General features: G+C 33.8%; 2 protein-coding genes across 2 annotated transcripts in view; both read right to left on the reverse strand.

Moving 5' to 3' along the window:
- Positions 1-15,223, reverse strand: part of LOC134853382 (uncharacterized) — a 540,493-nt gene that overhangs the window by 258,989 nt on the left and 266,281 nt on the right. The gene's annotated exons all lie outside the window — the stretch shown is intronic.
- Positions 396-15,223, reverse strand: part of LOC134841241 (uncharacterized) — a 39,770-nt gene continuing 24,942 nt past the window's right edge. Inside the window, exon 10 of the mRNA XM_063857100.1 lies at positions 396-462. Coding sequence (XP_063713170.1) covers positions 396-462 — 67 coding nt within the window. The remainder of the gene's footprint in view (positions 463-15,223) is intronic.

The following is a 15,223-nucleotide window of genomic DNA, read 5'->3' on the forward strand; positions in this document are numbered from 1 at the left end:
CCTCCATTTGCCACTGGTTTCTAACATCCTTGTTTGGTTGACCTGACCGTAAGCCGCGGTTAAAAAACGCGATTGTTTTTTGCCAAAAACAACGTTCATTCAACATGGGCTCTAAAATGTCATGTTGGCCTGCTTTTTCAAAATTTTGTCTGTGGCGCTCAATACTTTGACAAAATAGGTTCTCTACGGCATTAGGAAAGGCTGCCTTTTATTTGACCTAAAAAGGCATATCTAAATAAAGGGGTTCAAACTATTTAAAAAAGCAAAACCGTAGCTCTTCGGAATATTCTTGATCACGCCACCACTGTCTTAAACATTTAATTTCATGACGAGTCAAAGTTCGCAGCAAAAAGGGCAAAAACAGTAAAAGCTGTTGATCATTATTGGAAATGAACTCACTGTGAAATGGTGTTCAGTTCCATCTTTCCGTTGAGTTCTTGGTTTGTTTTTCCTGTTGAGTTTCTAAAGTGCAAAAAACAGTTGTTCTATACTAACTTTTCAATGTTATGTGATTAAAATCTAGTTAATCTACAAAACATAATTTCAAATCAAACAAGAATGGTCAAAACCCTAAAGGTTTTGAGTGCCCTTTAGCGTCTATGTAATAGTATTAATAACTTTTGGAAACCATGAAATTTTTCAGCTCCTCTGCCAGATATTTAAGCTAAAAAGTGTTTCAATTAGCGTCTAGTAGTGTTTTACAAAGACCAATTAAACTGCTTCATTTTATTTTGAGCAATTTTTGAGTAGGGTTATGAGTTAGGACCGAGGTGTAACTCATAGAGTAATTTCGGATAGGGTACACCGTCTGCTCGTCACGCTATCTTATTTTCGGCCGTATAGATTCGTGCAACTTCTTAGTCTAATACCGATCCTAATCTTACTCTTATACTATCTAGTCTCAGGTTGTTTAACTAGTCTCTGCTAGGCTCAATAGATCTAGGGTATACGGGTTTATTGCGGCTGCTGAAGTGCTCGGGAGAGTCCAACTAATTTCTAAGTTAAATTCAAATCTCTCTGGTGCTGAAATTACAAGTAACTTCAGCACTTACAAATAAGTGGGTTGTTAGTTAGATGGATCATGATTGGTTAATATTAAATACTTTACATTGGTAAAACATTTAATTTATCCAATCATAAAATATAGTTTAGATCAGGTTCCACCCATCCGGGTTTTACAGAGTTTTTTAGAACAGTTCTTCTGTAATTCAAGGATGGATGATGGACGTTGGTATTTGGCGAACATCATTTTTCTTTTGTTTCCTTTTTGTTAAGGAAGTTCCAGGGATCTGGAATTGAGGACACAAGACGTTGTGTTCTTCTTGTGACAACGACTGAGTCTCTGCAACAGCATCAATTCTGGTTTCAGAATGGTTGGCTATGTCAGGTTTTTCTGTTCTTCGGAAAGAACTTCTTTTGTGTTTGATCTAGCTCGGGAATGGCGTGGAGATTGTGCGTGGAGGGGATGCCTGGTTACTCGGATCTGTACGTATACTTGAACATCGAGGTGGTCATTGGTCTAGTTCAATGAAGTCCTTTTCTGCGAAGTCAAGTCGTACTCTAAATCCTTTGAGTTGTGATTGTGAGCGGCATATCGATTGTAGTTGGTCATTCTCTCTCGAGTGTAGTGAGGTCGTCTTGTCTTTTGATGTTCGTCCTTGGTGTTGTATTCTGATCTATATATTGCATCATGTAATTTTACATTTTATAAATCTTTTATTAATTTAGTATTTTTTAATAATGATTTTTGTTAGTTGTTTTCACAAAAGCTTTTTGTTTTAGTTCGGTTATTTTGAAGAGTTACTCACCCTTGAGTAGCTCTTATTAAAAATAAAGGTGTGGTCACAAAGCGTGGATGTAGCACGGTGGGTTAGGCCGGCTATAGAGCATGCTCAGGACGTCCTTTCCTGGTGGGTTAGGCCAGGTGTGGGAGTATGATTTCATGCGGTTTTTATGAGGGGTCCTGTTATGTGATAACATTTTATGTTGGGTTTGTTGTGGTTTTACTTATGTTTTGTTGGTTATGTACTTTTACTAAAAAGCAAATTGTTTGTGGTATGGGTTTGTCTTTTGACTTTTTTGTGTTTTATTATTTCTTTCTAAGACTTTGTAATAGTCTTCAAAAGAATAAATTATCCAGTTTTAAACTGGGTTAATCCGGTTTGGGTACCGTTGGTTTCCTTTTCTTAGTCATGCTGTTATTTTATGATTTGTGGTATTTAGTAAGCTGCGTTGGTTAGTTTTGTTTAGTATATGATTCCTTTCCAACCGGGTTAAAGGAAAGTTTGAAACTTGTTATTATATGTTAGAGTTGTTGAGTGTGAAAACTTGAAACTGAAATTCATTATTTTAAACAATTCTTCGTGGGCGAGCTGTGCGAGTGTGGATAGAATTTCTGTGCGAATGAATGAAAATATCAAAAGGTTAGTACTGCAATTGCATTTTATTAATTTACTGCATAGAATTTGGAAATTTACTGCTAGTAATGGGGGAATTTTAAGATACAAATTTTCATCATATGTAGAATTACTGCTTTGGGGGAAAATTTTATAAATTAATTTACTGCATTGGTATTATATTTATTTAATTGTTGGTGCAAAAGTTAAAAGGGTCTTAAACAGTTTTGAAGAAGTTTGCTATTTTTTATTTTTCTTTTGTGAATTTTTCAGATGATCGAAGATGAAGGCTAAAAATCTAAAGAAAACATGAATAAAGAATGGTGAGTTTTTTAATATTTTAATTAGTTAGTAATATTCATTTAATTCATACTTACCTGTTAGTCGTCGGGGAAAAAACCGTGGGGGAAGATATCGTGAATTAGTTCTGAAGTTGTTAGTAGTTTAGCTAAGATGCGGATGATATTTTTAGTTTGAAGCAGTGGCCAAAGCAATTGAAGTGCCTTAATGGTGGTTAGTTCTTCAGTGCCTACTGCAAACTCATAAGGTGTGTTTTGGATTAAGTTATATAATTTGTGGTTAAATTTAGTATTGTGGATGAATTCTAGAATTGGGATTTCTATAGGTTGTAGGAACTCGTGCGGGATAAGGAAGGGTCGGGATTCTTCGGCGTTGAAGGTCTTGGTGATGGGGCAGAAAATGTACATTTGGGTTATGGGGTCATAGTTACGGAGAATACCATGGAGGTTAGTATCTTTAATACAATATGTGAAATTTAGGAAATACGGTGAAGTGTATTTTGAATTGATGAATTGAAAGCGATGGTGTGGTTGTCTAGAGGGTGTGTGGAGGTCAAAGTGATTTTGGATGAAACGATAGTAACTGTATGTATGTGTTTGTTTAGTGCGCAACATAATATCATGTGAGCAGTGCAAATCTCTTTCGTGTGGTGCAAGAAAATGAAAGGTTAGTGAAAAGATTTGGAAGCGTTCTTTAAAACTTTCGTATGCTTGTGTGTTTGTTAGTGCTTCTGAAATAATGTGATCAAACTTTCGGTCGAAAATATTTAGTGTAAATACATATGGTGTCTTGATGAAAAATTTCTCGGTGATTTGTGGATTAGCGAAGCGATCGTCGTCTAAGAATTGATCTTGGTTAGCTCTGATGATGTTGTGATCGTAGTATTCTAGTGTATATTCATTAGCTCTAGGTGCAGTGTGTATTTTTAGTGATTTTTTATATCCTACGTAAGTAAATTGTCTAGCGGTGAGTGGTGTAGTTAGTCGATATAGCATGTCTTTGTTTCGGTCTATATCGATGGAAGTGTTGGTTAAAGGTAAGCAAAGAGGGTTAGTGAAATGATAGTATGAGGTCCAAGAGAGAGTGGGCATTAAAACGTATTCGTCTACAAAGTTGCGTGTTTCGTTAGCGTCATGAGGGGTGTTTAAGGTGTATTGTGGAAATGAGGGTAAAGTGATAGCTAAAAATTCTTTGGTGTTAGTATGCTGGGGGTGGTTGATGTATTCACGGGCTGTTCCTGGTTTTGCTGGGAAAGGATGGTTGGGGAACTTTCTTTTAAAAGTGCGGTAAGCTCTATTAGTGTTGAGTGAGGATTCAGTTGATGTGGATGATGGTGCTAATGATTCAGTATAATTTGAAGAGGGTGTAGGGGGATTGGATGAATTGGTAGTGGAGGAGATTTGGTTTATGGTCGGGGTGTTAAGGTGGTAGGGTTGTTGTTGGAGGGTAATAAAATTGTCTAGCTCTGGGGAGATTCGGGGGGTGTCTGGAGATGATTGGTCAGAATGGTATGAGGAATAGGTTGGGGTAACTTGGGAAGCATAAGAGGGTGTGGGAGTGATCGGGTCAGGGTTATTTGACAATATGGGTTGAAAAGGAGGTTGAGAAAAATGAGAAGGGTTATGAAAATTATTGGATGGAGATGGTTCTGAGTCGGCAAATTCATCGGGGGTTTCAATATTCGGGTTATTTAGCTGTGAGATGGAGTATAAAACTGAAATTTGTGAGTTAGTGTCGGAATTCATGCCTGATGTTACATTGCTAGATGGAAAATCGGGTGGCGGAAAAGCAAAAAGTGGTATTATTGGGATTGAAGAAGGAAGGTTGGTTGGATGGGAATTTGATCGATGGAGTGATCCAAGTTGGCGGCTCATCGTGGGCTAAAAAAATTATTATTTTGAGATTGAAAAGCGGTGGTATGGGGTTGTTCAATAATTTGTTCATAAGTATTATCATCTTGTGATTGATGTGTTATTATATGTTGGACGGGACTTTGCGATGTATTGAGTCTAAAATTGGGATTATGTGTGATGGCTAAATTTCGAAAATTTCGTGGGACTAGGGATAGTGGATGGTTATTTGGTAGGGGTGGTAATTGTGGTGCCGTTGGCTGTGTGTCGACATTGTTATGTTCTTCGTCGTATGTATTTTGTCGTGTTGTTATTTTTGTGTTATTTTCTTTTATTTGTGCGTCTAAAAGAATTTTGTTTATAGATGTGGAAAAAATTCCAAAAAATCCTGCAAAGAGTATGCGTGCTACGCTTGCTTGTCTGTTTACTTGTGTGTGTATAGCACATGTATTGTAGATTCCTTTTAAGAGTGAGAAAAGAAATCCAATAAAGTTGAACATTGCGTATAAAATAGTCAATTTTTCTAAGATGTAGTAGGGCCATCCTAGAAAATCGAGGATCTCATTTTTGAGTGTAACAAAGCTAAAAATGTTGATTGGTGATATATCTTGGGGACGCTATTTTTCGCCGTTTAGATATATATAATCTTTAATGTCTTTAAAATATCCGCTATAGTCTTGCGTGTAGATATCGGCAAATCCTGCGGTTTCTGCAAGTTTGCGTAAATTTTGGTCTATTGATTGTCTTTGTATAGTGTCCATTTTGGTTAATAATTCTTGGAATTGTTGTGTTCTAATGTGATGTTGAATATCTGATTTTGAATAGATTCCTATTGATTGTAAGTCTATATTTGGGTTTCGAGCAATAGCGCGAATGCTTTCTGGTGAAAATTTTTTGAGTGATTGCATTAATGTGGGATATGGAGTGAGAAGATAATATTTGTTTTCATCAGGGTTTAGTTGTACTACATTGTGGCTATTTTCTGATCCACATGGGACTGCGGTATCCCAGAAATAGGTTCTTCGTGAAAGTGTATCCACGAAATGTACTTTATTCTTATAAAAGATAGGGATTCTTTTATAACATCGTTTATCTTCAAAAACGTATAGTGGTGATACTTTTTTAGTACAAGTATAAAACCATAAGATGTTTCCTTCGTAGTCTAAAAAATTTGATCTATTTCCTGATAATAAGTATCCTGCGTAGGGTATTTTTAATACTGCTAGTGCAAGTGATTGTAGTATTTGTGTTCGTTCTAATTCGCATAGTTGATGTAGTGTTTCTAATTCGGAGAGTGACATTTCTTGAAAAATGCGACTAATTGTATAGTCTAGTTTCATATCCAAATGAATATCATAGTGGATATTACCAAAATATGTAGTATTCATTAGTGATAATTCTTGTAAGCGTGTGCTTCTGGTGTCATAAGGTTTTAGATGTCCACCAGGTTGTCCGTTGCTTTTTTGAAAATTAACTGGTATATAGGATGTTCCTTCGTTTGGAGGATGACCTGTGGCGTATGGGTCGATTTTTACTTTACCAGTGGTCATGTCGAATCCTTTTTCATATTCAACTAATATTTCAGAGTATTGTGTTCTGTGAAGTGGATTCCTGTATTTACATGCAAGTTCTGTTTCTTGAGATATTTGAAAACGTGTCAATTTATTTTCTATATTATCTATGTTTCTAAAATCGGAACTTAGTTTGCGTGATGGATGGACTTGTTCATATGGAATTGATTGTATGAAATATTTTTCGTGAAATTTTATCATACGAGCGTGTATTTTTGCTACTTGAAATGTTGTACATGTGTCTTCGGGGAACCAAACAATTGTTGCTTGTGTTCTTGTTGTAGGGTCGCAATATCCTTGATCATTTTTACAAGGTAGTCGGATTCCTTGATAGATCATTGTATTATCAGATAAATCTCGTGTGAGTTGTATTTTTTCGAGTTGTATTTTCCAATCGAAAAACATTATTTCTTGGTATCCTTTATTTTTTGTGTCTGCTTTGCAGTTTGATGGGTTATTTATACCAATGTGTGGTATCCAATGTTTGTCATGTAGGTCATAGGTTAATCGTCCGTGTGCGCCGTTATACGGGTATTTTTCGTCTAGTTTTATATGTCCTTGGTGTCTTTCAAGTTGTGATTGATGTACAGAGTCTGAAAAAACTTGAAAATTAACTAACTTTCTTTGGGAGTTTTTATTTTGTGTGATGTTTAGTCTAAGTAATTCATTTTTACAATCGTCGGGATTGAGATGTAAAAGACGTTCTATATTACTTTGGTAGAATGATTCATGGTCAAGTCGGTTTTTGTTTCCGTTCGAGACTTGTGAACAATGTACTTTCTTTTCGGAAAATGTTGCTGTGAATTTATAACCTGTAACTGTTGTTGCTCGGGCTTTTGAATAGAGTGTTGCTATTATATCTGTGGTTTCTATAGCTTGTGGTTCTGTTTCACATTGTGATACCTGATTGATTGCATATTTATGTAGTGTTTTTTGTTCATTTTCTTCGCAATCGTAATGTGTTACTAATAAATCTTGTGGTCCTGTACGAGGGGAAGGGTTTATGTTTTGATTTGAGGTTATTAGAAAAAGGGTTTGGAGAAAAATTAATAATTTTAGAATATACATGTGTATGATAATCCTGAGTATGGGTTATAAAATGTAATGTAACCAATTGTGTTTTTGGTGTATCTGTCGTATTTGTATATTACTTCAGTAGTTATAAACGGTGGTGGTAGTGATTGAGCTGTTATGTTAGGTGGATTTAATGGGTAGGGATGTTGGGTAATGTTATTTAACTTAACTGTGATTTCAAACTTTAATTGTAAACTGTTTTGTTGGAGTATTTGAATATTGTGATCACGGATATCGTTGTGAATATCTTGGCGATATTGTAATCTATTAAGTGCCCAGTTATGAAGGCGGTTACTTTCTTGATGTTGTCCAAATAGTGGTGGAGGTGCTGTGAATGTGTTCCAATCTAATCTTAAAGGAATATTTATTGATGATTGTTCTCGATATCTGGCGTCGAGATTATTTGGAAAATTTAAGTTAAAGGGTAGTGGTGAAAATTGACTTATTGATGGTGTTGATGGTAGTGATAATGTTTCTGGTAGTGATGAGGATGTTGTTGTATCCGTAAAAATATCTATGGGGTCATTGACTAAATTTGGTTCACCTTGTGTGAATGAATTTGTAGTCCAATATGGCAGTCGTGATGTTAGGTTTGGGGGGTTAAAGGGATTTTCACGTATCTGTTCAGATGTTGGTGTTGAACCTAAGTAGTCTGAAGGTAGACTTGAAGTGCTTCGTTGTGAAAAAAGTGTAGGAGTATTGGTGTGATACCAGTGGTGTTTTCTGGAGTGGTTTGTGTTGGGGATTGAGGTATATCAAAATGAACTCGGGGAGTTTGAAAATTTCTATTTCGTCGAGGATGTATAATTTGTCTATTTATTTCTGCTGTGTTTTGGTTTTGACTAAGGTTTCGTATTCTACTTAGTTCTTGTGGTAGTGTTGGGTAAAGATTATATGTTGGTTCACTTAGGGATGCTTGTCGTTGAACTGGTTCTAGTGGTTCAGATAAACGAGCGTGCCGTTCTTCAAAAGTGTATGGATTGTCTTGAAAAGAAATTCGTGTAGATGTTTGAGGATTTTGAGTAGTTGAAGGTGGTGTTGGATTATCTTGGGATGATGTCGGTGAAGACTGATTCTGTGACTGTTGGGTAGCAATTTTTGATGGATTTTTGAATTGTTACTTTAGTGAGAAGGTTTATGTTTATTATAATATTCTTCTAAAAAAATAATTAAAAAAATTGTTGCTAGGGCAAACGTGATGATTGCTTTCTTTATGCATTTACATATGGTCAAAATGAGGGATGATAGAAATGTTATGAAAATTACAAACAATAAAAAAATATCAGTTCTACTGAAAATTGTTCGTATCATTTAGACAAGTTGTTAAAATCGTACCTGTGGATATATTCAAGGGTTTTGGAAAGTTGGAGGAATAGTTCAATTATTGTGTAGAAAATTAAAAAAATGTTACAAAAAATTATTATGATTATTAGAAAAGATTCAATGATATCAAAAAGAAATATTATAAAGGCTTGAAGTATTGAAAAAAAATGTTTAAAATTGATAAATATTTGAGCGACTGTTTGAGAGAAAAGCATTTAAGAAATGATCTCTTGGTCGAATATTTTTTGCTGTTTGAGGCGATTTTCTAGTGTGGTCGAATTATTTATTAGTTTTTTGACAAGTGGGTTGAGTTTTGTAAAAAATTGTTGGGGGCAATTTTCATGGTGACTGGGAGGTCGTCTTTTGCTTTATTTTTGTTTGTCAAATGATCCGGGGTATGGTGAGATTTTTATACTTTAGGCTAATTAAAATCTTCATTTTGTTACTTTAGGCTAAGTTATCAAATTTGTTTTGGGGGTATTCGTGGTCTGAGTTGGGGAAATATTGTTGATCTTTGGGTTATTAGATAAGGGAGGGGTACGGTATTATGGTGATATTTATTTTAACTGTCAAGTTGGAGTGGTTTGCTTATTTTTGACCTGGAGGTTGTGAAGTTATAGTTAGAGATGTGCCTGGAGTTCTAGATTATTCGTCTAATTGATCTTAGTTTGAGTTAGAGAAGGTGGCGGATTGGATGAATCCTATTGGTTGATTATGAACTAGAATTATTGCGTACTTGTGAGCATGTTATTTTGAAAAATTGAAATGAAAAATGTTACGGAGGTTTCAAGATTGTGAAGTATGAGATCTTAAAATTACTTTTTAAATTCTACTTTCTTTAATATTTTAGATTGGGGGATGAACATTTTGTAGTTTTTACGTGGTTGATTTCGGAGTCTTGTTGTTTTTCTATGTTCTGATTTGTCTATTTCTTCTTGGGGTATTATTTGTTCTGTCATTTTTCTATTTTTTCTTAGTTTTGGAGATTCTTTATGATTTTGTGTATTGTTTTTGGTGGCGGTTGGTTTTGTGTTTTGATTTTCGGTGGGGTTATCTTTTTTTTGTTTTGTGTTTTTCAGATGTGGTTCGTTTTGAATGATTTTTAATCCTGTGAAAGAATATAATTGGGTTAATTCGCGGAGTGCGTATTCTTTTGGGTAATAAGGTAATAGGTTGTTTCGATGTTGAACGATTTCTTTTTTGTTTGAGTCGGTAATTTTATATGTGACATCAGTGGGTTTTGCAATTATTTGGTAGGGTCCTTTTCGGAGGGGTTGTAATTTTTTAGAAATTCCTTTTTGAGTATTAAAATTAGGTATTAAAACAAATGTTCCAATTTTTAAATCGGAAGCTGGTGTAAAACGTGAATTGATTTGTTCATTTATGTTTTGTCTTTGTAATAACTTTTTCGTTATTTTTTGGTAAATTTCATTGTGTTTCTTATCTCTATTTAAAATCCATTCGGTGTGTGTACCGGAGGCTAATTTAAGAATTTGTGGGTGATGAAAATGATCTTCATCGTGTGTATGTAAAGGTAGGTTATAACAAATTGAGTCTTTAGTTGGTTGACAATAACCTTGTGCGTTTTTATGGGAATTTGCTGTAAACATTATTGGTTTGCGTGGCTTTTGGTTGAAAACCATTTCATATGGTGACATTCCTAAAGTTGTTGTGATTTGTGAATTATATGCTAAGGGGAATAATTTTACATCTGCTGACCATTCGGTATATTTTGTATCATTTCCGTTGATGATACATCTAAGATATTCTTGTAGTGAACGGTTCATACCTTCGACTAAGCCGTTTGTCCAAGGTGCATGAGATGTACGTGGTTTGTGTTTAATGTTGTATAAATGACATAGTGTTATTATTTCATTATTTATGAATTCTGTACCATTGTCTGTAACTAAAATTTCTGGTAGTCCAAATTTTGCTATCCAGTGTTCATAGAGTGTTGTGTATGCGTAATAAGCGTTACAATGTGGTACTGGGTTAAGTGCTACATAATGTGTAAATGCGTCAACAATTACCATAATGTAGGAGTTTCCTTCGGATGAGGGTGAAATTGGTCCTTTGGTATCAAATGAGATACGGTGATTAAAGTACAGACTTTGTCCTTTAAAATCTTGTTTTTGTGCTATTTGTTTTTGATTTGGGTAAGGTTTATTTAGTTGACATACTATACAATCATTGCATAGTACTTTTATCCAAATTGGTGCATTTGGGAAGTAAAAATTTTGTATAAAATTTGAATATGTTTTCTCTGATCCAGAGTGTCCTTTAATATTTTGTGTATGTGAAATATTAAAAGCTATAAGAATCATACTTAAAGGGAGACAGGGAACTGTAGATTCATTCAGGTTATACTCTAAAAGGTCTGTATTTTCGTTAATTGTTGTATTGTTAAAATTGCGAAAGTATCGGAGGAGTGTTTTGTTTCCTAGAATGGTTGAATCTGCTTTGATAGGTTTAGTTTTATATTTATGCCATGATTTTAGTTGTCGAATTACTGGGTCAAGGTTTTGATATTGTTTCAGTGTTGAAATTGTAATTGTTTCTGTTGGGGGGAGAAAAATGTTTTCGATTTCTAATTTAGATAAAGGTATTGTATCAAGTGGGTCGTGAAGGTCAAAAACTTGATTTATTGTGTATTTTGAATCATTTGTTTGTGGTCCTGATAAATTTATTTTATCAGTTAAATCTTCTTTTTCAATTAGTGGAAAATGGTCTTTCTTAGGTAGGTGTTGTTTTGTTCGTTTTTGTTGGGTGTTACTTTTTATCCATTGAGAATATGGGATTGGTTTGAAAGTTGATGTTCCAAGTAGATCAACTTCATAATGATTATTTTGACAATCTAAATAAAGTGGGAAATGTTGTAAGTTATTTATTTGTGATTGTTCAATATCAGTTTTAACTGCATATTTGCATTCTAATCGAGGTGATGTTTCGTTTTCTGCAAGGTAGAATTTTATATTTTTGGGTATTTCAACTGTTGTTTTTCGTGTAAGTAATTCAGGTGGTGTATTTCGACTTAAGGTGTCTGGTAATGCAAGATTTTTTCCTGCAGTCCAAACTATATGTAAGTTTGGAAACTTCATTAGAATTAATTGAAATCTGTAAACTCGGTGGTTTGGGTTAGATTTTTGTGTAAAAAGAAAAATGATTGGTTTGTGGTCTGTGAATAAAACTGTGGGATGTTTTGATCCAAGTATCAGAAATTCATATTCTGTCAGTGTATAGATTATGGCTGTACATTCTCTCATTAGGGTTGAGAGTCGTAGCTCTGCTTGAGTGAATAATCGGGAGTTTGCGGATATAAGGTTCATTTTATTTGTACCATTATGTGATTGTAATAGTGCTGCACCGATGCCAAAGTTCGAAGCATCGCACATTGCATAAAATGGTTGATCAGGGTCTGGAATTGTGTTTGAAATTTGTTCAGTTAAAAGTTTCTTTATTTCTTCGAATCGTGTTTGATGTTCTGTATTCCATTCAAAGTTGTTTTGTTGTCTAAGGATGTTATAAAATGGTCGTAGATATAATTGCATTTTATAAACATATTTACTTAAAAAGTTTAACATTCCAAGGAACTCTTGGATTTTCTTTTTATTTGTTGGTGGTTGAAGTTTTTGAATAGCGTCAATGCGTGATTTCAGTGGAGTGATTGTTTTTCTTTCTATGTTATGTCCTAAGAATTTAACTCTTGTCAAAAAGAAGTGTGATTTATCGGGGGCGGCCTTCAGATTTTCATTCTGAAGTATTTGGTGATATGTTTCTAAAACTTTGAACATTTCGTCTTTTGTTTGTGATTGCATAAAAACATCGTCTAAATAGGTGATTGCGTTTTTCTTGAGTATTAGTGGTCTAAAAATTTTGCTCATAAAGGCTGAAAATGCTGCTGGTCCTATGGATATTCCATAGAATAAGCGGTTGAATTCATATTGTTGGTTTCCGATAACAAATTGTGTCAAACGTCGTGATTGTTCATCTAGTGGCATTTGATTGTATGCACTATTCATATCGGCGGTTGTAAAGTATTTGCCGTTTATTTTTGTTAAAATAACTTGTATTGGTTCAATGGGCCAATTACATTTTGATTCATCTATGAGTGAATTGAGGTATCTAGCGTCGAGAACGATTTTTAATGATTCTCCTTTAGCTAGAATGATAACGGGGTTGATGAATGTGTTGCCTTTTGGTTGTTCCTCTTTATTAACCGGTGATATAATGTTGTATTGTTCTAAAATATCGAGTAATCTGTTTACTTTATCATGTAAGTGAATTGGTACTTTACTTGCTCTTTGTTTTTTGAAAACTGCGTCTGGTTTTAATGGGAGATGTAGTGATGAACTGATTTTGCCAACATCGAATTTTGATGTTGCATAGACTGATGAATATTGAATTAGCTGTTTGGCTAACTTTTCGAATTCGTCTTGTGTTATTTGTGAATGTTGGAAATTAAACATTGTTAAAAATTTCTGTTGGTCTGCTGTGTAGTTACTTATGTTGAATGTAGGTTTGAAATATGGAGTTTTTGTGAAATAATCCGTATTTCTGTTTTCGTTACTTATTATATTATTTATAGATAATTCTTCATTAAGAATTGTAGACTGGCAAATATCTAGTAATTGGAGTATATTATTTACGCGATAGGCTTTTTCGTGTATTGGTGATATTGTAGCGTTAGTTTCACAATATCCTAAAAGTCCTAAAGGTAATGTTACTTGGTAAGGTGTGTTGTTATAAACATGTAAGGAAATAATATCTGAATTCGAATTTTTCAAATATTTTATTGAAGAGATTGTGATTTTGAAAAATTTATGAATAGGTTTGAATTCAAAATCTGACATATAAAATTTTTGTTTGTTTTGTTCTTTATCATATTGATGAACTTGTTTTATTGAGAAATTATAGATGTTTCCTGATAGTGGTTTCAGGTGTTTTCTTTGTTGGTTAAATATCGGATAAAATTTTGAAAAGAATGGTGGTTGTTTATTTAATCTTTGAAAAAATGTTAATGATGTTTCTTTTGTTTTTGTATATTTATCTTTGATTAATATTTTACTATTTAGTATGTTAATTGTTGGTATATACTTGGTAATAAATGGTATTCCAATGATATTATATTTAATATCAGTGATATGGAATATTTGTTTAAATGGCTTGTTTAGAATTTTGCTTTGCTCCATTGTTCTGGTAGGGAGGAGAAATAATTGGATTTTTCCGTAGTTTATCAATGTTGATCCTTGTGCTGTTGCTAGCTTACTGGAGGTTTCAAGAGGTGTTAGCTTTGGATGTAAAGTTTTTATTTCATTCCATGTGGGAATGTTTATTATGTTTGATTCTGCTCCTGAATCAATTAAAAAATCTATTTCAAGGTCTGGTGGTTGAAATTCTTTATTTCTTGGGCTTTCTAAGAGAAATGGTATTGTCCAAATTTTTTCTTTGGGTTGTTCTTTTTGTATATTTTGATAAATGTGGTTTGTATTCAAGCATTTTGTTTTGGTATTTCTATTGGTTTGATTTGTAGTGTTTATCTCGTTTGTTTCTTGCGTCGTTGGTGTGGAATTTATGGGTGTAGTGTAATTATTTTGAAGAAATTCTGATTGATTTTCATATATATGTGATGGAAAGGGTTGTTCATATATGACAGATTCATAGTCATTTTCGACTTTTATCATATTGATAGCAAGAGTGTTTTCAGTATCACTTTCTGAATCTGATGATGTACAGTTTATTTGATTGAGTTGTAACGCATCAGTTACTGTGTCATCAATACCTGGAGGGTCTGATGTTGTTTCTGGGTTAGATTGTACTTGATTGATTTGCCTTTGATGTTTAGGTGTATTACTTCTATGACGATTATTAGAATTATTATAGTTATTATTATTCCTATGTGGTGATTGGGAATAATTTCTGTAACGATTATTATAACTTGGGTGTCGATTTTGTGAATTATTTCGCGATCTGTTTTGGTAGTTATTGTTTGGTCTGTTATAGTTCGATCTATTATATGAGTTATTCCTTGATCGATTGTTCGGGTAATTCTGGTTTCGGTTGTTTGAATAACTTCTATTTCTATTATAGGAGTAGTTTCTATTCTTATTGTATGATGAATTTCGTGATTGGTTGTTTGGATAGTAGTTATTTCTTGATTGAGAATTAGATCTAGAAACAAATCGTTGTGTATTTGAATTTGATCTGGAGTAGTTATTTCTACTATTTGGTCTATTGTAGTGATTTTGTGATGGATTATACGTGTTTCTTCGTTCTGGTGATCTTCCTCTATAACTTGAGTTATATGGTGATTGATTTCTTGTATAGCTTGTATTGTTCGGGAGTGGTTTTCCTGAACTGTTGTTGCTGTATACATTTTTGTTTGGTAGATTTTGATCTTTTTTCATGTATTGATAAAATGATTTATTTGGTTCTTTGTATTTTTGAGGTTTATTTTGACTATCTTGCTGTTTTTGTCTACATTCGGAAATACTATGTCCGTATCGTCGGCAATAATTACACCATTTTTTTAAAGATGGTTTGCCTTTAAAGTTCGGGTTCTTTTCGTAAATATTGAGTATTTCAGTGATTTTTTCAACGAGGTCTGTTTCTGATTCCTGTATATTATTAATATTAGTGGGAGTCGTTTCAATTCTGTTAACGTATTGTAATTTCAGATTTTCCGTTTCTTCTAGTTTCATCGTGATTTCTG

Source organism: Symsagittifera roscoffensis, chromosome 1 (assembly GCF_963678635.1).
Source record: "Symsagittifera roscoffensis chromosome 1, txSymRosc1.1, whole genome shotgun sequence".
NCBI lineage: Eukaryota > Metazoa > Xenacoelomorpha > Acoela > Convolutidae > Symsagittifera > Symsagittifera roscoffensis.